The 26,493-nt window shown below is 37.3% G+C and overlaps 1 protein-coding gene across 1 annotated transcript in view; it reads left to right on the top strand.

The window, feature by feature from the left end:
• The first annotated feature begins 204 nt into the window (after positions 1 to 204).
• The window catches only part of LOC107004536 (MAP3K epsilon protein kinase 1-like), a 35,582-nt gene continuing 9,293 nt past the window's right edge, over positions 205 to 26,493 (top strand). The window contains exons 1-18 of the mRNA XM_015202760.1: positions 205 to 554; positions 1,004 to 1,138; positions 4,586 to 4,606; positions 4,752 to 4,825; positions 4,915 to 5,005; positions 5,089 to 5,172; positions 5,570 to 5,671; positions 6,740 to 6,871; positions 7,065 to 7,136; positions 7,742 to 7,845; positions 8,170 to 8,260; positions 8,332 to 8,721; positions 11,287 to 11,613; positions 11,719 to 11,763; positions 21,683 to 21,862; positions 21,974 to 22,057; positions 22,399 to 22,490; positions 22,568 to 22,651. Coding sequence (XP_015058246.1) covers positions 495 to 554; positions 1,004 to 1,138; positions 4,586 to 4,606; positions 4,752 to 4,825; positions 4,915 to 5,005; positions 5,089 to 5,172; positions 5,570 to 5,671; positions 6,740 to 6,871; positions 7,065 to 7,136; positions 7,742 to 7,845; positions 8,170 to 8,260; positions 8,332 to 8,721; positions 11,287 to 11,613; positions 11,719 to 11,763; positions 21,683 to 21,862; positions 21,974 to 22,057; positions 22,399 to 22,490; positions 22,568 to 22,651 — 2,168 coding nt within the window. The 5' untranslated portion in view covers positions 205 to 494. The remainder of the gene's footprint in view (positions 555 to 1,003; positions 1,139 to 4,585; positions 4,607 to 4,751; positions 4,826 to 4,914; positions 5,006 to 5,088; positions 5,173 to 5,569; positions 5,672 to 6,739; positions 6,872 to 7,064; positions 7,137 to 7,741; positions 7,846 to 8,169; positions 8,261 to 8,331; positions 8,722 to 11,286; positions 11,614 to 11,718; positions 11,764 to 21,682; positions 21,863 to 21,973; positions 22,058 to 22,398; positions 22,491 to 22,567; positions 22,652 to 26,493) is intronic.

Here is a 26,493-nt window from a genome sequence, read left to right on the forward strand (position 1 = left end):
CCACTTTTATAACGAGGGGTATATCAGCTCTAAATGACAAAGTTGAGGGGTATATCAGACCCTTTTTCCCTAAAAAGAACCATTATTATAATATATTTGGCTTACAAATTCCATAAAAAAAAATTTCCAACTAAGACTTAACTGTCATCCAAAATCCAAAAAAGGTTACTATTTATAGTCTATTATAAGTTGTATATACTTTTTATCAGTCTTCGTTTGAACAAAAAATCATTTTTTCCGGCCCGCCCATTCGGGCCTTACCAAAGCCCTGTTCGAACCTTTTATTTTTGCCTCTCTCCATTTTCACAGGACCCGTCGGGCTCAAAATTCCGATCGGTTCACCGCCGGCGATCTTATCCCTCTATTTTCATCTGAATTGTGGCAATGAAACTGTTATAGAACTTTCGAGAAACCCATTCCCCAATTAATTGACGAAAACAAAAACGCATTTGAGGGGGTGGGCAGCGGTGGAGGAAGAGATAAATTGAGCAGAAATGTCTAGGCAAATGGCAAATGCTGCTTTTCACAAATCCAAGACGCTTGATAACAAATATGTAACAATTCACTTTACCTACATAATAATTGATGTTTATATGCATGTTATGATGATAGTTTTCACCCGTTTCGGAGATTTAGGTTTCCCTTGCTGTACATGTTTTTTTCCTGGTATTGACAAGTAGAATTAAAAATTAAAGTTTCATTCTTTTTGTGTTTCGTAGTTAAGTAAGTGAGAATTTTGGTTTGGAAATGTTTAGTGGATAAACTTTTGTTGGTTTTTTTGTGTGTTTAAGAGTGGTAAGGGTTTAGAATTTTTCTGCTGAGCTGATAGAAATTTGTGAAGGTTCAAACAAAGTCGAATGAATGTGTATAAATTGAAGTTAGTGCACTTTTTGAAATTATATGGGTTTGTTAGTTGATTTCAAGAGAAAATTTTGCTCTTCTTTTTCACATTGAGGCATAGCTGATGGATTGATTGATTGATAATTGTCGTTGTTGATTTAAGATGCTTGGAGATGAGATTGGGAAGGGAGCTTATGGTCGAGTTTATAAAGGTCTGGATTTGGAAAATGGAGACTTTGTTGCAATTAAACAAGTTTCTCTGGAGAATATTGCTCAGGAGGATCTCAACGTCATTATGGTATATCTTCACTTCTTGGCTAATTGTCTACGAAAAAGAAAAAGATAGTAGTCCTGATTTTTTCAACTTCGTGTGTTAACACAAGTACATTTTGTCTGAAAACATGCTTATGCAAATTTTCTCTGTTATCTTGTTAGCACAGATTTTGCAACTTTGTATATTACTGCCAGTTGTATAAGACTTTTTGTACTGTAATTATTTTGTTGGGGTTCGTGTGTGCAAGTGCGCACCCATAGTCTGAGAACTGTGTTTCTAAATCCATTCAGCTCGAAGAAGATTATATCATGTGTTTGTGTGATACTGGATAAAATAACTACAAACACAAGCAACGGTTACTTGGACGTCGATCTAAAGCGAATTTTTGAACCATGAAATAGACTTAGTCGTCTTGGACAGTGCTTATAACAATATGCCAGTCCATTGAATTGTAACTAGGTACTAACGGAAGTTTTGAATATTTTTTCTGAAGTCACATGGAAATCTGAATTGTTAAGTAACAATTGAACTTGTGTATTTCCATCATTTGTGGGTTGATGTTTGGATGAGTTATCTGTTCCTTTCAGAACAATGACTTGGTTAGTGTTGAGCTTCCATTTCCTTACTGGCATCTCTCCCGGCACTGTTGGCTGTTCTGTTGAATTGGCAACTCGGTTGTGATGCTTTTTTTTGCTACTGATTCCCATATCTGGCTTCTTAATATGGTTCCTGTTGACCCTTTTATGTTTCCTGCATTTGTGGCAATAGTTGCCGCAGCTGATTTCCCAATTTTGATTCAGTTGACATGATTCACTTCTCCCTTCAGGATATTGGTTATGCCCACTCTTCCTTTGTTAATGCTCGCACTTCCTGATACAGATCCCTCAACTCTTCTTTATGTTGGAATCACCCATAGTGGTTGTTAGTGATACCAATTTGTTGTGAGTCCCGATTAGTGGTTGAGTCACAGGGATATCTTCTTCTCCAACCTTGGTGTTCCTGGTTTCTTCCCCTTGAAGAATCTGCGAGGAATGCTACATAAACTCACATTTACTTTACAATAAATATTACTAATAGATAAATGGAGTACTCGCACGTGTGTTTTCACACTTGACTAGAATCTAACCTGCATATATAGGTGATTGCAATGGATAAAAGTACACCAGAAATATTGAGCATTAGAATGTGTTTCATGTCATTGCTACCTAAATATATGAAAACACACGTGCGAGTACTCCATGGAGTACACCAGAAATATTGAGCATTAGAATGTGTTTCATGTCATTGCTACCTAAATATATAGGTGATTGCAATGGATAAAAGTATAAGTCACTATGTTGCATATGAGGACTCCTTTCAAAATCAGCATAAATTTAATAGGGCAAAGATCCTCCATTTGCAGTGGTTTGAGCCTTTGAAATTGTAAATGCTGAAAAAGGATCAGCAGACTTCTCTAATGGGATCCACACGAGACACATTTCATAGCAACAAAAGAAGCCTGAAGACAACCCCCGTTTGTATTTAGAGTGGATGACCAGGAATAAATTCAGAAAATGAATTTATATGAAAGCTAGGAATTGCGATCTTTTAGGTTCATTTGCTAAGGGTGTATGCATATCATTTACCATTTGGAGTACTCGCACGTGTGTTTTCACACTTGACTAGAATCTAACCTGACATAGCTTTTTTTTTTTTTTGACAAAGAACCTGACGTAGCTTTTTATCATCTCTAGCTTTGAACTTTGTTTCTTTCATCTGATTAGTCTTTTAAATTTGATTTATGCCATTTTTGTTACACTTTCTCACTTAAACTTGAAAGAAGTGTTCATTGCATCTAATGAAGAAATAAAAAGAAATACATCGATGAAACTCCGTTTTATTGGTTATTTTTTTGTTCTGCTAATAACAATGAGCTCCACCAATTCATATTAATTTTCTCAGAAAGAAGAAATATTCCGTTGAAAGAAACATCCATTGCATCTAAAGAAGTATAAAAAAAGAAATACATTGTTGGAACTCCAGTGTTTTGGCTAAACACGATAGGGTTCCAGTTAAGTTTTTTTCCTTTACAGATTTGACCAAAAAGAGGAAATGCACAATCGAAATAAAGAAGCATTGCTCCTAAAGAAGAAACACAAAATACAATGTTGGGATGAATATACATTGTATATATCAGGAAGAAATAAGAAGAAACACAAATTTGGAACAAATAAATATCGTGTATGATTACATGACAATTAATGATTGAAAAGTTCCCATATAGAAGGTTATTTGTCAACTTCTCATAACCACGCCCCTAGGAGTGTGTACTTGCGCTCTTTTCCACATCAACGTCTAGGAGAAGGCTATCAAACTGTCAAGTTTCGGGTGTTTGGATGGGTGGATGGATGAGGATAAAAAATAGTTCAGATTTGCACGGAATAACATGTCAACTTTTATGGGGTACCGATGTATTCTGCCTTGAATCAAAGTAATGATAGGGGACATCTTGTATACTTTCTTAATTTTTGGTAAATATAGTTTGAGAAACAAATGGATTAAATTGATGAGGGATAGTATGGTAAAAATAAATTTCCACGAGGATAATTTTCTACTTCTCTTTTTACATTTAAGAAGAAATTACAAAATTATGTTTCCTCTCTGCAGTAGAAGAACGAGTTTTGCCACTACTATGTATAGCTTATTCTCGTGTGATAATTGGCCAAATACCTTACACCCCTCTAAAATAAGTGTTCTTTTTTTCTTTTTCTTTTATACCCTTCGGGGTAGCCCAGTGGTTTGGGCTTTGGACTTCCATGTTGGAGGTCTCAAGTTAGAAATTCTTGCCAGCGAAAGCAAGGGGTTTGCCTTCTGGGTCGAACTCGTCGCACCAGACTTGCCTAGTGCAGGTTACCTCTCCTATATGGTTTGCGAGCTATTGTATATAAGCGGGTTTTTATCCTGTGCCCGCCCAAAGGGTAGCAATTGCATGTTTCTCTTGTCATAAAAAAGTGTTTTTTTTAAAAACAACTTCAAATTTGTAAAAAAATTGTCCAAACAAGCTATTAAAACTTCATTAATTTTGATAGAAATACTGAATACGAAAGCTAAGATAATGGATTAGAATTAAAAGCATCTATCATGGTATAAAACATAGAAAAATATTATCTTCCTTAGAAATAAATTTATCAGCTAATGACTCTTATTATAGTGAAAATAACTGCCAAAACATAATTTCTTACTAGAAATAAAATTACTAATCTAATGAAAATACTTGCGTAATTTGTGTTGGTCTTCGTTATTCCCGGCCATATGTCCCAGTATATTTTCCCCACAAATTTTGTGATAAACTAATATATGATAATTACTGCTATGTGCATTGTGTCATACCATCCTTTGACGGATTAAATTATGTTCTTGACTTAATGTGACTTACGTGTTGTTCTTTTCTTTTGATGATGCGATACTTGGGTGGATGCATTAATGTCACAGCAAGAGATCGATTTGCTTAAGGTAAAGATCTCTTTCCTTGTTCGTCCTGATCATAGGATCCCTGAATGCCAAAGGAAGAGAAAGAAAAAGAAAAAGAAAATAGGATGCACTTGAAGGCACACTTTTCAGTAAGGATATGTGATCTTATTTTCATTTTGCTCTCCAGAATTTGAACCACAAAAACATTGTGAAGTATCTTGGATCCTTAAAGACAAAGAGTCATCTTTTCATAATTCTTGAGTGAGTAAGCTTGAAACTTATCTTCACTTCTATTTTTGCTATATTTTCGAAGGAAACTAACTATTTGAAATTTTGATACTTGTTTAAAGGTATGTAGAGAATGGCTCACTTGCTAACATTGTCAAGCCAAACAAATTTGGGCCTTTTCCAGAATCTTTGGTTGCTGTTTACATCTCTCAGGTCTCAGATTGACTTTTGCCAAATTAGGTATCACGGAGTTAGATGTGGAAGTTCCAGTTTTTGATGGCTCTCTTCTGTTGTAGGTATTGGAAGGATTGGTTTATCTACATGAGCAAGGTGTAATTCATAGGGATATCAAGGGTGCAAATATATTGACAACTAAAGAGGTTTTTAATTGCACTCACTTTTCTGTTTTGATTTTGTTACCTTCATGCATGGAAGTCACTACTCTCTTTGTCATTTTCAATTATCAACTCAAAGAATCTATATCTGAATTCACACCGGAAGTTAAGAAGCTTGACCCTCGTATTCTGATCCATGCTACATAAATCAGACAGATGGAGTAGTTAGTTATTTTCTCTTCGTGTTATGTCTGATTTCTCTCGTGCCTTGTTTGGAAAAAGAAAATTCATTAGTTGTATACTGCATAGTATTTGCTTGCATTTGCGGTCTCACTGTTACCATCAATTCTCATCTGGATTATATATTCAGCTCATATAAATTTTTCCCTACCCGTGTGTTTGCCTTTCCTAACTATATGTTCTTGATTATTTTTGTTTGCAGGGTTTGGTGAAACTTGCTGATTTTGGTGTTGCAACTAAATTAACGGAGGCAGATGTTAATACGCATTCAGTTGTTGGAACACCATACTGGATGGCACCTGAGGTACAACAAACTTACTTTAGTTGTGTCTATGTTTGGTTTGACGTTTTGTTTCTCCCTGTTGCCTGTTATTCACTTCTGAAAGGGAAGATAACTTTATTTTGATTAGTTATCAATTAGCTGAGAGTTCTATTTTGCACTACAACTGGGCCTCTGCTGTGTACGGGCCCAACATGTTAGGTATTTAATTTAATTATGTTGTTTACAATAAGTAGCGCCTGATATAAGAAAAACTACATTACCTTTAAAAAAAATTCCATAGGAAATGTGTAATATTATGTTCTCTTTTCTTTACAAATTGTGCCCAAAAAAGGAAAATAAAACACAGTGCTCTCTTTCGAACAACCAATCGAGAAACTGTATGGTTGCTCAAAGTTGATAGTTATTAAGTTGCTAGGTCTTAAGTTGGTATTGCATATCTTTCTTGACTCAGTAGTGTCTAGACCCCTTTTTACCTCGACAGAAGCCTTTATGGTGCTGCTACAACACTACTTAGATGGAAGTGAAAGTTCTGAACAAAATAAAAAATATTTTCATTTTGAAATTCCGTTGCAGTCGACTGGAGTAACTTTATCATGGAACTATCCTGTAAAATGAATCATGAATATTCACTGAGCAATAAAGGAAAATTACAATTTTTTAGTAAATAACTAAATAAAAAAATAATAATTACAAGTACCAATTTATACAGCTTTTAGGTGAGAATCATGAATATTACTGAGCTATAAAGGAAAATTACAATTTTTTGGTAACTAAAAAAATAAATTAAAAATTAGTACAAATCACAAATTTACACAGCTTTTAGCTGAAAATTACAGCTCTAAAATGGCTAAGAAAATAAACGGAAGACAATGTAAGGACAGCTGCTAAAGCAAATACTGGCTGCCGAAGAGCCTTTCCCCCTATCCAGCAATTCTGAGTAATGGTGTAGCTTTGAATTTTTCATGCAATTTCCTTTTTCATATTGCTCTTGACAACTACTCTTTATGTTAATACACTGTAATGAAGAAGTATGTGCTGCATCTAACTTGCACCTGGAAGATCTATCTTTAATGCTGTCTAGTGTTTCAGGTGATTGAAATGTCAGGAGTATGTGCTGCATCTGACATCTGGAGTGTTGGCTGTACAGTTATAGAACTGCTTACTTGTTTACCTCCGTACTATGATCTTCAGCCCATGCCTGCTCTCTTTCGGATTGTGCAGGTGAGTTTTACTTATGCTATGTCTATTTTTTTTGAAGAAGGTAACTTGTATTTGAAAGATGGGGATAATGCTTTGGATTTAGGTAGTGGTGTGGTGATATATTTTTCCCTCTTGCTTGAATCAAATGCTAATTGAGTGGTTAAGTGGCTATTTGATGATCTTCAACAATTTAATGAATCCTTGTCTGTTCCAGGATGATCATCCCCCAATTCCAGATAGCCTCTCTCCTGCTATCACTGATTTTCTCCGCCAGTGTTTTAAGAAGGTAAAGAGTATATTATTCCTGTATCGATTTAGTTTTGGTACCTGATATTTTGTATTTTTTTAGATAAATAAGGCAAAGGGAGAGTACTGTGCATTTAGATTGGGTAGATATGAGAAGTTAGGCGACATGACCTAAGTTGTTTACTCTTACATTTGTAATGCTCTGTGGATTGGGCATGCCGCTTTTTGGCAAAACTTGGGTGAAGTTGTAAAGTAATGAGGAGAATCTTTAACTGCATTTTATGAAATTAAATGTTGTTGGAAATACAGTGAAACAGTTCGTTAAATGGAAACTGGTAGCTTTAGATACTCTTGAAGTTTGATATTTTTTAGATACCTTGAAGTTTGGTATTGTCGTAAATGATGCTTGATCTTGATGCTCTATGCATATTTAATTGGGTTATTTGAATCTGGATGTCCGGTGAAAGCTCTGTAAACAATGGTGCAGAACGAGAATTCAACTGTGTTTATGTCCTTTATTACCGCTTAACCTATGGCATCAAAGAGATCGTAACTGTTCCATTTGCCTGGTTTTGATTTTGTCTTTTCGCGAGTCTATCTCTTGACTCCAGTAGCTTTTGATGACTTTGGATTAGCATGTTTCAGGATGCTAGACAAAGGCCTGATGCTAAGACACTACTTTCACATCCTTGGATACAAAATTCAAGGCGTGCTTTGCAGTCCTCACTCCGTCATAGTGGGACAATAAGGTAGATTTTGTAATATACTACTAGTTATTTTTGTTTACCAAGATATAACGAGGGCCAGGATGGACAGTTTGTAACTAAGTGGATAATGGGCCACTCCTCCACCCTTCTCCACTTAGCAGTTCTTTGTCTGCGACAGGGTTTGAACCCACGATGTTCACTCAATCCGCATATTACAGGCTGTGTCTCTAGACCAAAGCCAAGGGGGGTTGTAATACTCTCTAGTCCTCATTTGTCGAGTACTTTCCTCTAGGATCCCTTTAAAAGTCTGTTATGAGGGTATACTTTTGATGTCTGCTATATTTTCTTGAATTTGTTATCTTCTAGAGATATAGAAGAAGACGGATCGGCTATCAGAGAGGCATCAAATGAAGAGGACAAGGGTGCTGCTGGAAGCTCTTCTTCTGACAAAGCAAAAGTATTTTTCTGTGTTCCTTTAAAATGATGAGAATTTCAATTAAGCAACATAGTGATAGTCTCTGAATTCAGGAGTCTAGCACAACATTGGCATCACCTGAAGTCCTGGAGACTAGCAAGTCGGAAGAGGTTGATGGTTCAAGTAGTATTCGTATAGAAGAAAGAACTGATAAGATTGAAGATCAATTTACGTCAGATCCAGTTCCAACTTTAGCAATTCATGAGAAGTCTCCTATTCAAAACAATACTGATGGATTAGCTGTGAATAAGGAATCAGCACTTCAAAGTTTAACAGACTTGAGTGAGCCTGATAAAGTTTTTGCAAATGGTGAGCTTGAATCTAGTGAATCCAGGGGTCGGAACACTGTAGATAGGAAGGTTGAAGATAAAGGACATGGCGTCAATGCATATTCTGCATCATCCAGTTCTGGACAAAAGAACACAGATTATAGTCCTAGAAAGGTAAAGTTTATGCTTATAATTCCTATTTTTGATTTTGTAGGCTCATTGTGTGTTGTTAGGATTTCTAAAAAACATCTCTAGGAGCCCTAATGTTTTTTACTTGAATATACTCTTTATCAGATGTACTGCTTTGCATATAGATTCCATACTTCGAGAAAAAGGTATGAAAATGAGTAGTTTGGATAGAATCATAGAATTGAACTTCTGATCGATCCGGGTAAAAGTAAATAAGATAATAATGGCCTTTACTTTGGGGTAAAACCTATATTTATAATTCCTACTTTCTTTTTGCTGCTTACTGAACAAAAAATCCTTCTTTTTCATATTCCAATAACTAGTAAACAACTCTTTAATATTTAGCTGTCATAAGCTGGATATAATAACTTTATATGTTTAATCCAATTATGACCTTTTTAGTTTTCTGTTTGATCGATACGTATGGGATGATTTTAATGTGTCAGTTATAAGTTTAATTGGTGGAACCAATGTGGGTGTGGCTAACTTGATCATTAATCCAAGTTCCTGTGTAAAGAAAAGTAGTTTATACAAGGAGATATCACTGTCCCTATCCTGCCTGTGTTCATGAGTCCTAGAACTTGTTTGGATCGACTTTTTTTTTTTAAGTGCTTTTAAGCTAAAATAACTTTTAAGCACTTAGGAGTGTTTGAGTAAATTTTAAAATAGCTTACAAGCACTTGATTTTATGCTCAAATGATAAAAATAAGGTTTTTGGTTTCAAGTCATAAAGCAAAAGCCAATTCAAACAGGCTCTAATAAAGAGCCTGATTGGATTGACTTTTGGCATATGACTTATAAGCCCAAAGCCATAAGTTAGAAATTCCAACTTCTGATATTGGGTTATTTTTGTTAATTTGGCTTAAAATCAAGTACTTTAAGCATTTTTTACAATTTTACCCAAACACTAAAAAACTGCTAAAAAAGCTTAGTGGCTTAAAAACACCCAAGCTAAGCCAATCCAAGCAAGCTCTTATTCAGAAAAAGAACATTTTTCCTCTGATTTCGCGGTATTCACTTATTTTTGTTTGTATAATTCATGTATATTATGCACAGTCATGTCACGCTTGTTACTCTTAGTAGATTGTTTTTCATCCTGAGAACTATTTTGAACCTTTTCTGGTTGATGAATTTAGATGTTCCATTCAGAAAGGAGCATCAAGTAGATGCATAGTTACAAGAAAGGAAAAAGCATTAATAAAAGAACTAATGTATCCCTTTTCTGTGTCAGTCTAAGACAAGGGAGCTTAAAATCCAACAACTGATCGGTGCTAATTACAATAGTCATATTAGTCTGGCAAAAAAGATGGAGTAACTTTGTTTAGCGGGAGTGATTTGGTGTTGAGACCCCTTCAAAACACCTCTTATTCCTCTTGTTCTATATTGAACTATTTTGAATCTCAACTCTGATTATGTTTAACTTTTTCTTTCTTGTATGTCTTTTCGACTGCATCAAACGTTACTTAATGTTCTTATGTCATCTATATAACTTGTTGCTATCTCATGTTGTATCATTTTCTAACTATTTCTTGACTGGAATTTTGTGGAAGCTTAGAGGCAGACTTATGTTGAGCGGAGGAGTGTCAGGCGACATTACTTCATCAATTTTTTTTACTAAGTATATATTTATAGTAACATGAAGTGATGTAATGAACTAAATGACACTACTTGATAAGAGATGCCTCATGGCGCGTTCGTTCAAAGGTTAGTTTTGTTCTTTGAGGTTGGAGGTTCGAACCTCAACTCCAACATATATTTTTCAATATATAACATATAGCTTAACATTGGTTAACCATTTTTAAGCTATATGTTATATTTTGAAAAAAAATATGCTACGGTTGAGGTTCAATCCTCCAACCTGAAAAGAACAAAATTAAGTTTTGAACCAACACGCCTAGGGACATCTATTGTCAAGTAGTGTCCTTTCATCAAGATATCACTTTATGCTTATTTTATATATATATATATGTGTGTGTGTGTGTGTGTATCTATCTATCTATCTATACACACACACACACACACACACACACATATAGTGAAATTTTCTGTCAAAAGCGGTGTCGCTTGACACCTTTCACTCAACATGGGTCTGCCCCTGAGGTTTCACAAAATCCAGGCAAGAAATAGTTAGAAAATGATACAAATGAGATAACGACAGGTTATGTAGATTACATAAGAACATTGAGTAACGTTTAATGCAGTCGAAAAGACGTAAAAAAGAAACATAATCAGAATTGAGGTTCAAAATAGTTCAATATGGAATCAGAGAAATAGGAGGTTTTCTGATTGAATCTCAACTTCAAATCACTCTCTCAAAACAAAGTGCTTACTCTTATCCTTTTTGCTAGACTAATATGACTATACCCTGATTAGCATTGATCATTTGTTTGGATTTTTGTTCACTCCCTTGTCTTAGATTGACCCTCTAGCTTAAAACTAAACCAATGGGGTCATGGATATCTCTTATAAAATGTGATAATTAAATTTTTAGCCTTTCTTTTATAATTATTGACCCCGCTTACTGAAAATTCTGCGTACGGGACTGTGAAGGCTGTGAAGACATCAGTTGTTCCGCAAGGAAATGAACTGAGCAGATTCAGTGACCCCCCTGGTGATGCTTCCTTGGATGACCTGTTTCATCCATTGGAGAAGAACCTGGAGAATCGCGCTGCTGAGGTGTCTCTCTCTGCATCATCTTCACAAATTGCTCAAAATAATGCAATTGCTGAAACTGGAAAGAACGATTTGGCAACAAAGTTGAGAGCCACAATTGCTAAGAAACAAATGGAAAGTGAATCAGGACCACCAAATGGTGGTGATTTACTCAGTATCATGATGGGTGTGTTGAAGGAGGATGTAATAGACATGGATGGTTTAGTATGTGTGCTTATTCATTTTTGCTTGATTTATGTATATTTTGTTACACCTCACCGTCTTTCTCTCCTATTTTCTTATTTCTTTCTTTTTTGGATGCTTTTTCAGGGCTTTGATGATAAACTACCGACAGAAAATTTGTTTCACCTTCAGGTACTATTAGACTAGTTTTCTTGACTTATTTTTGTGATGATGCCTTGATCTTTGATTTTATGAAAAAGGTAAGGTAAATTGTATAAATGATTTCAGCACAGAGACTGCTGTTTTATCTGTTCTATATATCAGCAGGGCAACACCAAAAACCAAAATTCAGCCTCAGCTATCCCCTTATGATTCTCAAACCTGTAGCACTTTTCACCCTCATTTACATATTCTAGTCCACACCAAAAGCCAAACACAAATATACAATTAGACTTTATCTTGTGAATGGAGTTGACACTATCTTTAAAGCATTTTCTATTTCTCTCATTCCATATAATCCTCCATAATGCCATATGTAAGCAGGTATAGTATTTTCAACCAAAGAAAACTTCATCTTCCTAGTTCCTAGCTCCCGTTCTGTACCAACCTCTCAAAAAGGTCATCTGTTTTGGCATTTCAGATTCATAAAGAAATGCCACAATTGTGCAGTAACTTGACAATGCAAAAACAAATGACATATTTGACTTCCACAGAGAAAACATTTGCTACTTAGGACACCGCCCCTCTTTTGCAGATTCTCATGTGTGAACGAGCTTCTTACTCACTATCCATGTGATGCAACTAACCTTGCTGCACTTTGCAAATTCTCAATAAAAAGCTGCAACAGTTTGCAACCCCATTAATGGGATATACATGACTGCTATTCCAATAAATACAGAAACCAGATATAGCTTGAAAGATCACCAAAATCAAACTTAGATGTTGTGGCTCTACCACCTCAGCATCACACATAACCAACGTGTCATAGCTGTTGTTCTGGACTCTAAATCCTCTATTTTAACCATCACACATCACCAATGTGTCATAACTGTTGTTCTGGACTTTAAATTCTCTATTTCAATCATTCTCGTATGCCACAGATAACATTTTGCTAAAGCTCTTCATCACTAGAATGAATTTTTTTTATAGAGATTGGATCCCCTGTTTAAAACCCCTTTTAGCTGCAAATAAACCCCTTTCAACTATGATAGTATTTTTGTTAGGATATTTCTCATTTCCTTCAACTGGTGCTTGTTCGAGTGTTTAATTGATATGATACTAGAAATCTGTAAATTGTTGTTTTGGTAATGAAAATTTTGGTCACTTTGACAAGGAAATGGTAAGTTAGAGGTTAATTGCTATGTTTCTGTAGGCATAAAATAGAACTTTTCTGTGTATAGTTCCTCCATGTCAAAGGTAGTGAAATGGAAAATAGTCATGTCAAGGTTACAAAATAGCAAGCAGCTTAAGCGATTTATCTTGTATTTCTGTGTAAAATGAAACATATCTATTGTAAATCTTATGAGATTATTAAGTTAAATTGGCATATATCTATTTGACATGAGAAATCTTCTTAATGAATATAGTTTTTATAGTATATTTTCAACACGAGGAGAAGTCCTTCCTTTACACTACCAATTGCTTCATTTTATTCATTAAGCTTCCACAAGGCAAAACTTCTATGGAGAAAGGACCCACTCCAAAGTAGACACGAGGAAAGATCAGATATTCACCATGACGCGGCTTCACAGAATATGATTGACGAAAGCAGGGGTATGCAATTGCAGGAGAAAGGTGATTGTTCGATGGAGGCAGACATTGGTTGTGACAAACAAAACATGCAAATCCAGCAAATGCATGATGTTGAACCAGTAGCTTCGAACATCTCTAGACAAACTAATGGATAGGAGATTGAAGCTCCACTATAGAATTGCTTTTGACGGTTTCAGGGAAGAGACTCTTGCCCTATTGATGAGATTGGACGAGAGAAAGTCTGCTTTGGAGAACAAGATAATATAAGGTACAAGTACAACACCTAGACATCGGGGGATTGGGAAAAATGAACTGAAAAATCTACAGTCCAGTCTAAATCGGGATGTGGAGGAGTCCAGAACAAAAGTGAGAGTGCTTAACTTGCTTTTAAATGAAGATAAAGCTACTATCATGGAATGTAAGGAGGATTAAGAAGATGTCCATTAGGAATATTGTTAGAAGTGCTTTGCTGAAATGGAAGGTAGATTTCTACTGTTTCCAAGAAACAAAGGTGAGTAAGGGGGTAGAAAACATTGCCAAAAAGTTGTGGCCTAGTAGATGGATGAGGTATGGATATATAGAAGCAGATAGGAGTAGGGGTGGATTCCTAATCATGTGGGACTGTAGAATCTGGACATGGAGTACGGTGGAAAATTGGCCAATACTGTATTACTTACAGATTCGATGCAGCACAAAGTGTCTTTACTTGGTTTCTCACTTGTGTGTATGCTCCCCACACTTGGATTGAGAAACTAGACTGTTGGCTAGAGGTGGCAGTAGTCAAAGAATTTTGCGAAGGACCAGGGTAACTTGTGGAGACTTCAACACAGTTAGAGTTATGGCAGAAAGGAGAAGATGCAATTGGATCACAAATGTGATGTCGGACTTTTTAAAATGGATTGAAGAGATGGAACTACACGACCCTCACTTAAATGGAGGGATTTTCACATGGTTCAGGGGTGCTTATCACCACGTCGCTTCCAAACTAGACAGATTCATGTACTCAATGGAATGAGAGGAAGCCTTCAGGAATATCAAACAATTGATCATGCCAGAGTGACTTCTGACCACTGTCCTTTCATGTTGCAATGTGGAGATTAGGACCAGAGGAAGTCATACTTCAAGTTTGAGAATTGGTGGCTCAATGTTGATGGTTTTGAGGGGCTTGTCCATAGTTGGTGGAACAAATTTGAAGTGGAGAGCCGCTGTGACTACAAGCTCAGTGTTAAGCTAAAAATGTTGAAGCAAAAACTCAAAGATTGGAGCAAATCAGTGTTGGGGAGTTATGCAACAGGAAAGACGGTCTTCTCAATGAATTAGTGATATTGATCTAGCACAAACACTAGAACACTTCTGGTGGAGTTGGAGGATATGGCAAAAAATGAGGAATCTAGATGGATGCAAAAGTCCAGAGTTCTCTAGCTAAAACAGGGGGATAACAACAGTAGTTTTTCCAGAGAATGGCAACAAACCACAAGAGATGCAATAACATTGATAGATTGATAATCTTTTTTTTTTTGATAAAGATTAATGTTGTATTCATCAGAATTAAGGATACTATGCTGGAGACCTCCAAAAATTGGTTTCCAACAAGAGAAAAAAACAAAAAGGCTAATAGATTACAAAGAGCCTATAAAATCCAAAATTTGTGCAGCTTCTTCTATCCCTTCCTCTTTACACCAAAAATAAATAGTAGTCAAGCAGTTCCATTTGACTTTCTCTATTGAATTTGCTTTGTTATCATAGCATCTGCTATTTCTTTTTTTCCAAATACACCACCAGAAGATTTTGTGGAATGTCTTTATCAATCAGAAGGAAATGAAATGGGTTATGCCTAGGAAAGTTACGCAGACCCTGAAGTTATGGAGCAGTTATACAAGCATTTCCAGACATAAAGAAAGATGGAAAATCATTCCGGCTTGCATCTGGTGGTCCGTGTGGAAAGAAAGAAATCTCAGATGCTTCCAGAAAAAGAACAATTCCATCCAGAAGATTAAGATAAACTGCTTAGTTTTGTTCCTTTTTTGGTGTAAACAGGAGTACATGGTAGATCTAGAATCAATCAAAGATGTTTTAGGTTCCTTGTAAATTTTGCTATAGGATTAAAGATCTTCCTGGTACTCTCCAGAATTGTAATTAGGAATCTGTAACTTATTGTGGCAGGTTCTGGATTTTGTTTTGGTAATAGAATACAAGTTGTTACTGTCTCAAAAAAATAAAAATACACCACCAAATGCATGATGGTATTATACTCCACTTTTTCATAGATTTTCTCCCCCCTTTGCTGATCCAATAACTAAGTAGATCTGCTGTATGCTTAGGAATAATCCATTCTGTATGTGTTAGTCCCAAAAAAAGGTTCCACAATTGTGTTGTCACTTTGCAATGAGGGAACATATGGTTGTTGGTTTCCTCAGCCTCACAACAGAGAGAGCGAACCAAGAGGCAATATAGAAACCCCTCCTTTTTAATTCTCATGAGTGGAGCATGCTGTTCTGGTAACCAACCAAGAGAAACACTTCACCTTGGTTGGCACCTTGTTCCTCCAAATCTGCTTCCAGGGGCCAAGCTTGCCACCTGGATGCTCCTTCACCTCCTTAATATATAGCTTGTTAACAGAAAGTCTTTCATCTCTAGAGTGTTTCCATATAGAATCTTTGTTTGCTGATAACCCATTCAAACCATTGAGAAGATGGAATAGCTCAGCCACTCTCCCAATCTCCCAGTCATTTAAGTGCCTTCTAAACACAATATTCCAACCGTGAGTAGATCATACTTAGCCACTGTTTCTTCCGGATTGGTACACAAGGAGAATAGGTCAGGAAATAAGACCATCACTGCCTCATTTCCATTCCAATTCTCTTTCCAGAATAGGATTTTCGTCCCATTTCCCACCTTGTAAACTATGTTTTTACTTAGATCAGGACACAAATTTCTTATTGTTCTTCAAGCTGACACCCCATAAGTGCTATTTACAGAGTTGGAGACCCAATTTCCATTCAACCCGTACTTGTTGACTATCACCTCCTTCCACAGTGCTTCTTCCTCAGTGTAGAACCTCCATAGCCATTTTGACAAGAGACATCTATTCTGCAACCCCAAGTTTCTGATTCCAAGTCCACCAGATTGTTTATGTAACTGTGCAGTCTGCCACTTTACTAAATGCAAACCCTTCCCTTCTTTATTCCCTTTTTACAAGAAATTTCTTCTCAGTTTGTCAAATCTTTGTTCCACTTTAGCAGGCATAGGGAATAAAGACATAACACAAGTTGGAAGAGAGTCCAACACAAAGTTTATTAAAGTGACTCTCCCTCCCAAAGAGATATACTGAGTTTTCCAATTGGCCAATTTCTTCTCTGTCTTTTCAGTTATGCCGTCCTAAATTTCTAGCTCTTTATGATTGTGCCTCAATGGCATGCCCAAGTAAGTAGTGAGAAGATGTTCTACTTTACACCCAATATCCTCGCTAGGCTCTGAAGTTGAGGGACTTCTTTAATTGGAAAGATGCTGCTTTTCCTCCAACTTACTGATAAACCTGAGACTGCTTCAAAAACCACCAAAGTCATTCTTATAAAGACAACCTGTTCAGCCTTGGCTTCACAGAAAATAATTGTGTCATCTGCATAAAGCAGATGACAAATCTGCATTTCCCTTCCTGAACAGTTGTGGACCTTGAAGCCTTTTAACCAATAGTTTTGGGTAGCTACTCTCGTCACACTATTATAGCCCTCCATGGCTAGGATGAAAAGGAAAGGAGAGAGTGAGTCTCCCTGCCTTAAACCCCTTTCGTAGACCCCTTTTTGATGGGAAAAAACCAACAGGTTCTCCATTAACTAAAATGGAGAACCTAACAGTTTTTATGCAATAATCGATCCACTTCAGCCATTTATCCCCAAAACCCATTTGTTTTAGAATCATTTTTAGAAAGCCCCAATTGACATGATCATAAGCCTTCTCTATGTCCAGCTGCACATAATTCCTGGATCATCTCCTTTGACTCTGGTGCGTCCACACACTCGCTTGCTATAAGTGCTGCATCAATGATCTGCCTACCTTTTATGAAGGCCATCTGGTGTTTATTCACTAGCTTACTGATCACTTTCTTTAACCTTTCTGCTAGTATCTTGGCAATGATCTTGTATATTCCACTTATCAAGCTTATAGGTCTGAAATCTCTCAGTTCCACAGCTCCCACCTTCTTGGGGTTCAATGCCACATAGGTTGCATTTAGGCTCTTCTCAAACACTTGGTGATCATGGAATTTCCTCAAGGTGCTCAGTATGTCTTCCTTGAGCATTTCCCAAAAGCTTTGATAAAAACTCATTGGGGAGCCATCTGGGCCTGGGGCCTTGTCACTGGAACACAACTTGAGTGTTTAAAGGATTTCATCTTCGTCAAATTGTCTTTGTAGCCACTCTTTTTCCTCCACACTGATGCTTTCACTCCCTTGGAGATTAAAATGTGGCCTCCATTGTTCTGGTTCCTTGTAAATTTTCTAGTATAAGCATACAACTTCGTTCTTGATCTCCTCTGGTTCGGAAATAATCACACCTTCCACTTCTAACTTATCGATTGTATTGAATCTTTTGTGTGATGTAGCCATTTTCTAAAAGTAATTTGGTATTTTTATCCCCTTGCTTAAGCCATTGTACCCTGGACCTTTGTCTCCATGCTATTTCCTCATTCCTGGAAATTTCTGCAAACTCATTGAATAACTTAGCTTTGTGTAGCCTCTCCCCCACATTAAGTGTTCTCTGCTCCTGGATAGTTTCAAGACTAGCAATCTGGTTCAGCACATCCTCCTTTCTATGTTTCCAATTGCCTCTATTCTCCAGCTCCCATTCCTTCAATCTTTTTGAGTACCTTTAGTTTTGTTGCCAACCTAAAAGAAGCTGTTCCATTTACTGGGAAGGATGCCCACCATTCTTTTACTTTTAATCTGAACCCTTCCACCCTCATCCACCATTGCTCAAATTTAAAATACGTCTTCTTGAGATTTAGCTTTCCACAGTTAAGAGATATTGGACTATGATCAGAGCCTACTCTTGGGAGCACACTCTGTCTAATTTGCGGGAAAAATTCTTCCCAATGATTAGAGTAGAGGAATTTGTCAATTCTGGAGGCTGTTATAGGGAGGAAGTTAAAGATCGAGAAGCTATCAAGGTTGATATGATTGAGTTCTACAGGAAACTCTATACTGAATCTATACTGAATCTGAGATGTGGAGGCCTTCTTGTGAGTATGTTAATTGTCCAAGAATCTCCGAGGAGGAACAAGATTGGCCGCAAAGGCCTTTCACTGAAGAAGTGCTAAAGATTATCAAACAATGAGACGGGGATAAGGCCCCTGGCCCTCTGATGGCTACACCATGAGTTTCTTCAAGGTCTGTTGGGCAACCTTGAAAGAGAATCTGATGCAACCAATTCAAAATTTCCATCGGAGTGAAATGTTAGAGAAATCTTTCAATGCCACCTCTATAGCACTAATCCCCAAGAAATATGGAGCAGAAGAACTGAAGGACTTTAGACCAATACGTCTGATTGGTGGAGTATACAAAGTCATAGCCAAACTCCTTACATAAATAATGAAGACTATCATGGGAGAATTGGTAGATGAACACCAAATCGCATTCTTGAAAGGAAGACAGATCATGGATGCAGCATTGCTGGCCAATGAATTGGTGGACACTGGACAATATGGTGAAACAGAATCTAGTCGGTGTACTATGTAAACTTGATATTGAAAAGGCCTATGACCATGTCAATTGGTCATTCCTTCTGAAAATTCTGAGAGACATGGGCTTTGGGAACAAATGGATAAACTGGATCAAAATATGTATATCTCCTGTGAAATACTCTCTTATCATCAACGGTAGTCCAAAAGGTTTCTTCTAATCTCAAACAGGTTTAAGGCAAGGTGATCAAATGTCACCCTTCCTATTTCTCTTAGCAATGAAAGGCTTCAGTTCTATGATCAAAAGAGCAAGTGAGAATGGGTGGATAAAGGGGCTTCCCGGAAAAAAAAAACTAACAGGGGAAATATTATGGAAATCACACATCTGTCATATGTAGATGACTCCTTGGTATTCTGTGAAGCTGAAGTAATGCAAATGAGAATACTTGAGGGCCATTCTAACCATTTTTGAGGGCATCTCAGGTTTACATTTAACTGGCATAACAGTTGCTTGTACCCCCTACTAACCAAGTTACCAGTATGCAGATACTTGCTGAGAACGTAGGACGCCAAATGGATTCCTTACCAACTAAATATCTTGGAATGCCTCTTGTTGCAAAAAATAGAGGTGGAAGTATGGATTGAAGTGTTGGAAAGAAGTGAGGAGAAAGCTGACAAGATGGAAGAGCCAATACCTTCCAATGGGATGCAGATTAACTCTCATAAAGTCAAAAATGGATGCCCTCCCGACTTACATGACAAGCCTATTCTCAATCCCAGGAAGCATAGAGAAGAAAATCAACAAACTAAGGAGAGTCTTCTTATGGCAAGCGAACAAAGAGAAGCTTGGGTACAACCTAGTCAAATGGGATGAGGTGACCATTAACAAAATAAAAGAGGGGTATGGGGATAAAAAAGTTGAAAATACAGAATGTTTGTTGTTGAAGTGGCTGGAGGTTATGTATTGAAGATTTGACATTATGGAGAGGATTCACCTCACATATTTTATGGTCTTCAAAATAATTCGACCATTGATGAAGTAAGTTAAGTAACATGTGCTTTTGGGTGCTCCTTCGGAAAACTATCAGAAGACTATGGCCTCCTTTTGCCCCCAATATATCATTCAAAATTGGAGATGGGGTTAAAACTGAATGAAGAATGGATTGGGGATAGGGGCTTGAAAACCTTATTCCCGGATTTATTTGTTTCGAGTGTACAACAGATGGCCACAGTGGCACAAGTATGGAGCCCTCAAGGTGGGACCTAATTTTCAGAAGGGCTCTAAATGACGGGGAGAATAGTAGAGCAGCTGGACTGTTGCAGGTACTGAATCCATTCTCAGGTGTCACAGAAGGACCTGCCAAACCAATATGGAAGTTGCACAACAAAGGAAGTTTCTCTGTGAAATCTTGTTACTGGAATATGAACCATAACCGGAGAATGAGAATGGAGTGGCCATGGAATCTGGAAGATCAAAATCCCACAGAAGGTGTCATGTTTCTCGTGGTTGGTGATCAGAAAAGCATGTTTAACTCACAAAATGTTAACTCACGAAATGTTACAGAGAAGAGGTATACAGATTTGCTCAAGGTGTTATATGTGTGATAAAGAGGCAGAGATTAATGACCACTTATTCCTACACTGCATAACAACTGTAAATTTGTGGCACATGTTTTTATGTATACTTGGAAATGCCAAAAACTTCTTTAGACATGTTGAAACACTGGGAATGAATGAGCAGAAGAAGAAGATCAAAAGAAGACGGGTGGAAATATATTCCAGCTTGCATCTGGTGGATGCTTTGGAAGGAAAGGAATGAAAGATCCCATGATGGGCAAGCTAGCAACATTCAAAAGATCAAGATGAAGAGTCTGAGTTGTTGTATTTTTGGTGTAAACAGGATATGGCGGGGGAGGCAGTAAGTCTAGTGGACTTCATAGGACAATTGTGAAGATTCTTTTTATGGTAGTTTTGGGTATCATGATGGGGTTTGTAAATCCCACCACATCAGTTTTACCTGCTGAGTTTCTGGTGTGAATACAAAGTTGCCTTATAAAAGAAGAATCTTGGTCTCTTTCTTAGATGTAGAATGATTGCAAATTATGTTTTTTATTTGTTGCTAAAGCTATAGGTTTAACAAACCAGTACTAGTCACACTTAAATTGGAGCATAACTATAATAAATTTTATCACGTTCATGAAAATTATATCTTCTGATCTGCTAATGTATAGAGTTGGGGATCATTTATTTCTTTTGCAATGAATGAATCATCTTGATTAGATGGTTCTTCATTCCAATTGAGAATTTTTTTTAATGGATTGCTAAAAGGTTTTATTGAAAGTTCAAAAGTTATTTTCAAATTCTAAAAAATGAAAGAAAGAAGTGGTTGAAGGGAGAGGGAGGAAGTGAATCTAATGGTGGCAGAAGAAAAGGGGGGGTGGGGTGGGGGTGGGGCTTTTATGCGAAAAGAAGTGCGGTCAATAGCCGGTAATAGGGATTTCTAGTTCATGCCAGAGAAGTTTAAGATAATTCCACTATATAATCCTGTTATATCTAGTTTATATGCCTTTCCTATATGCTTTATTTGCGATGACCATAACAAAACTTCTGAATCCTTTAAGTGACATATGAATTTCTAGACAGAAGATAAATTGAAGCCTGACTTTGAAAGTTATCATATGGGCAGGCTGTAGAATTCAGCAAGTTAGTATCATCTTTAAGAACAGATGAATCAGAAGATGTTATTGTATCAGCTTGTCAGAAGTTGATTGCTTTCTTCCATCAGCGGCCGGACCAGAAACTTGTTTTTGTCACCCAGCATGGTTTGCTTCCTCTGATGGAGTTACTTGAGGTTCCCAAAACTCGTGTATGTCAATATCTTGTGATCATATTGGTGCTTCAGTCTCTATGTACGCTCAACAGCTGTAGTTGATTCCTTTTTGGTTAATTCTTGGACTTATTTGCTTTCAATTTTCAGGTCATGTGTTCAGTGCTGCAGGTACTGAACCTGATTGTTCAAGATAACACAGATTCCCAAGAAAATGCTTGTCTCGTTGGCCTTGTAAGTGTCACTTGCATTTTCTCTTCTGATTGTACCTTGTATATTGGTAAGTAAATGTTTAGTAATTCTGAATAATATGGACTGGAAAATATAGTTTTATTGATACTGGGGCTAGACCCTCTTTGTCAACTTGTATTTATGTTAAAGATAACACGTATTCCCAAAAAAATGCTTGTCTTGTTGGCCTTGTAGGTGTTACATTTAAAATTTTGATTGTACTCTGAATATGATAAAGTAAATGTTAAGTAATTCTTAAAAGTTAGTACTGCGAACAATAGTCTTCTTAATATTGGGACTAAGCCATTGTTCTTAACTTGTCTTTGTGTTTAATTTTTTTGTAGATCCCTGTTGTGATGAGTTTTGCTGCGCCTGATCGTCCCCGAGAAATTCGTATGGAAGCAGCTTACTTCTTTCAGCAGCTATGTCAGTCGAGGTATATAGATTATGGCTTGGTTGTTGCATGATAACATGAAAGTTGTGTACCTTACCTTATGATTGCTTTCTTCACAGTCCCTTGACGTTGCAAATGTTTATTGCTAATCGTGGAATACCTGTTCTTGTGGGATTTTTAGAAGCTGACTATGCCAAATATAGGTTTGTCTTCTGTACCTTCCGATTACAGCATTTCTTTCACAGACGAGATGTCATACCTCTGATGTCTTTTTCACTTTAGAGTTTTAACCTCAATGGTTGTACTTCTCTTGCATAATATTTTGGTGTACAACAGTTGCTACCTAATGTGTTTATTGGAACTTTGCCTATTGTGGACATTTATATGTCAATTTTGTTCATTGTTGGATTTTTTTTGGCTAATACAAATTAGTTTGGAGTTGATCTGAAGTGTGAAAACAGTTAATTGCTGACATAATTGTGTTGGAGAGGTTAGTAAGTCACCATCATGAAGTGCAAAATTGCTTATCAGATTTCACAAAACTAATTAAGAAAGAAATGAAGAAATTCTGTAAGAAGGGTCATGATCTTGATAGTTTGAAAAAGACCTGAGTTCAGATAGCAGTGTCAGCCTGATTTAAGTGTGGTTGGCATATTGCTGCTAGAGGGGTGATTTGGACAACTGGATATCTGAGAAAGGGGAAGGTTACTTGCGCCTGATGATGCGTTATGTACAAGGATCTGGGTTAAGATGTCGACCATCTCCATTTACATTAATTTCTAGGTTATGGTGGGAAATACTGAAATGGTTTGGATTAATTTGAGTGATGCCAGGCACTAAGAAAGAGGTTACCTTCAGCCGGAAGGGTGGTAGAGGGAGGAGAAGAAGCATGATATGGATCGTTGCTCTACTAGCTCTTATGTGGATCGTGTGGAGAGAAAGAAATAGGATAACTTTTGAAGGGGTAGAGATGTATTCTGTACAGAAGAGGAGTAGCCTCTTATCCTTTTTTTTTTCCTTTTGGGGTTCACTTGAAGTCCCTCTAAGCATAAATGACTGGGTGATGTTTGTAGAAAACCATTTATTTCTGTAGATTTTCTACTTTTTTTCAGTACGCTTGTATACAAGTGTTTTTATGCCAAATGACAATGAACTTTATCACTGTAACAAAAAATTGGCATTAAATGTAGTCCCAATAAATAGTCCATTTTCAGTTTTGTCTATTGGTGGGTGTGATTCAAGTTTCAACAAGGCAAGGTCGTCTGCGGTAAGTATGAGCAGATACTTTTTGCAGTATACTTGTGTACAAGCGTTTTTATGCCAAATGTCAATAAACTTTATTACTGTATCAAAAAATTGGCATAAAATATAGTCACAATAAGTAGTCCATTTTTCAGTGGTCTATTGGTGGGTGTGATTCAACAAGGCAAGGTCGTCTGCAGTATCCTTCAAGTATGAGCAGATGATACATTTGTCTAATGTCATATCGAGGATAACCAGTTAGATCTGTGAGAGAGATCTTTGCTACTTTTGCGGCGATATCAGGGCCAGACAGACTTAGGTAAAAGGTATATGATTCCAGTTGGAGGACCAAGAAAGTAAGTAGTATGGTAGCATAAGGTGATGTTAGAATGGGTTTCTACCAATCACTTACCTGGATTTTTACAATTTGAAAAAAAATACAAAAGAAAAGGAAGTTTGAGATGTTGTGGTTCAGACAAAGAGAGAAACAACTGGCGTCATGCACAGATATGTCTTTCGGAGGAAGGTTAACACTAATTAATAGTGTGTAGTACCATCCCGACCTATCTCTTATTAATCTACCCCTTTCTGGTGTAAGTGTAGAAGTGATTAGACATGCATGGAAGGTTTCATGAATAATCCAGCTGCTACTGTTCTCAAGGTCTTGAAAACCTAGGACAATAATCTGATGCTTTACTATGGCTGGGAGGAAACAATGGTAGGTTCACCAGGAGACCTTTCTATCTTCAGTAATGAAAGGAGATGGAGGGATTTGAATCTCCATGGAGATCTATGTGGAAAGCAAAGGTCTCAAAGTGGCTGTCCTTAGCTAGACAGCAACACATGAGGCTGCTCATTCAATGGTCTGTCTGCAGAAGCTACTGATAGTACGATGCTGTCGATGTTCCCTTATCTGAGGAGATTTAAATTAGTAGACCATTTCTTGTGCGCAGTGCGCCGTAAAAAGTATACATATGTTTAGACTCTGTTCGTGCTGCTAGTGTTGAATTGCTGATGCCGCATTTTGGGGAGATGTAGAAGAAACATAAGGGTTTCAAAGGAGAGAAAGCCGATCATGCACAACCAGAAAGCAACAACATACTCCGTATAATCCCATAAGAGGATCCATAAGAGGATGTACACATACCTTACCCCTACCTTTGTGGGGTATAGAGACTGTTTTTGGTAGACCCACAGCTCAAAGAAAGTGTATTAAAAGTAGGATTGGAAGGAAATAACAACAATAAAATAGCAAGATGAACAAAACAAAGCAACAAGTAGTAGTAAAAATTGAAGAATAAGATATTATGTAAATACTAACTAATACTTCTATATAAGGAGAAGATGAGAAGAGGAGACTCTTACCCTTTGCCTCTCATACATAAAAGTACTACTACAATCGGCTACCTACGACCCTTTTACCCTAATCCTTGTCCTCCATACCTTCCTCCTATCTAGGGTCAATGTAGTAAGCTGAAGATGTGTCATGTCTTGTCTAATCACCACCTCCCTCCATTTTTCTTCGGCCTACTTCTATGTCTTCTAGAATCTGTTAGTGTGCCTTTCACACCTCCTTACTGGGCATCCTCGCACCTGCCCTTCACATGCCCAAACCATCTCAGTCTCGCTTCCCTCATGTGGTCCGCCATAGAGGCCACTCCCACCTTGTGTTGTATAACTTCGTTCCTGATTCTATCTCTTCGATTATGCCCACACATCCATCTAAGCATCCTTATTTCCGCTACCTTCATTTCCTTAATGTGTACGTACTTGACTGGCCCTTATAGAACAATGCAATTCTAACCACCACTTTGTAGAACTTACCTTAAGCCTTGGTGGTACATTCTTATTCTACAGTACTCCAGACGCGAGCCTCCATTTCACCTTCCCGCTCCAATGGAATGTGCGATATCATTGTCAATCTTCTTGTTTCCTTGGATAATAGACCCAAGATACTTCACACTTCCTCTCATGGGTATGACACATGTATCTATCGTCACTTCCACATCCGCTTCAGGTACTATGTTTTAGTCCTGCTTAACCTGAAACATTTAGATAACATGATCTGTCTCCAAATTTCCAGCCTATCATTAACTCCATTGCACGCTTCGTCGATTAATACTAAGTGATCTTCGAATAACATACCCCACGACACCTTTCTTTGGATATGCCACATCTATTTGTCTAGCACTAGCCACTAAGACAGATAGAAACGGGCTAAGGGTTGATCCCGACCGGAAGTGTTGCGAGTCACCTCCCACTGGTCATACCTGGGGCTTGGCTCCATCGTACATGTCCTTCATTTCCCTAATGTAAGCCTCACGGATACCTCTAGACTCCAAATACCTCCATCGAACCTCCCTAGGAACTTTATCGTATGCCATTCATTCTAGGCCAATGGATACCATGTGTAAGTTTCTCTTTCTATCTTTCCATCCCTATACTGCTCCATTAATCTCCTTATAATAAAACTTCTGGTGTAATCAATTAGGATAGCAAGAAAGGATTAAGAAACATTATGCAACTTTAGGAGAAGTTGAAAATGTAACTTCAGTTCACATAGCTTTGTAGCACTGACATGGAGCATCATAATCAAGAGAACATCAGCTTGCTTACATATCTCGTACAGGACTTCATGTTGGACCGCAGAAATCATGGATATCTTGCTGATGTTGCCCTTCGATTTTCTCTGACGGGGACCTGGTAGGTTCCCAATGCTACCGCGTCAGTTGGTCCAAAAACGTGAATATCAATACACTAAAGGAGACCTATACCTTTTATATTTCAAGTTTTCAACCCCCCC

This window comes from Solanum pennellii, chromosome 11, assembly GCF_001406875.1.
Source record: "Solanum pennellii chromosome 11, SPENNV200".
NCBI lineage: Eukaryota > Viridiplantae > Streptophyta > Magnoliopsida > Solanales > Solanaceae > Solanum > Solanum pennellii.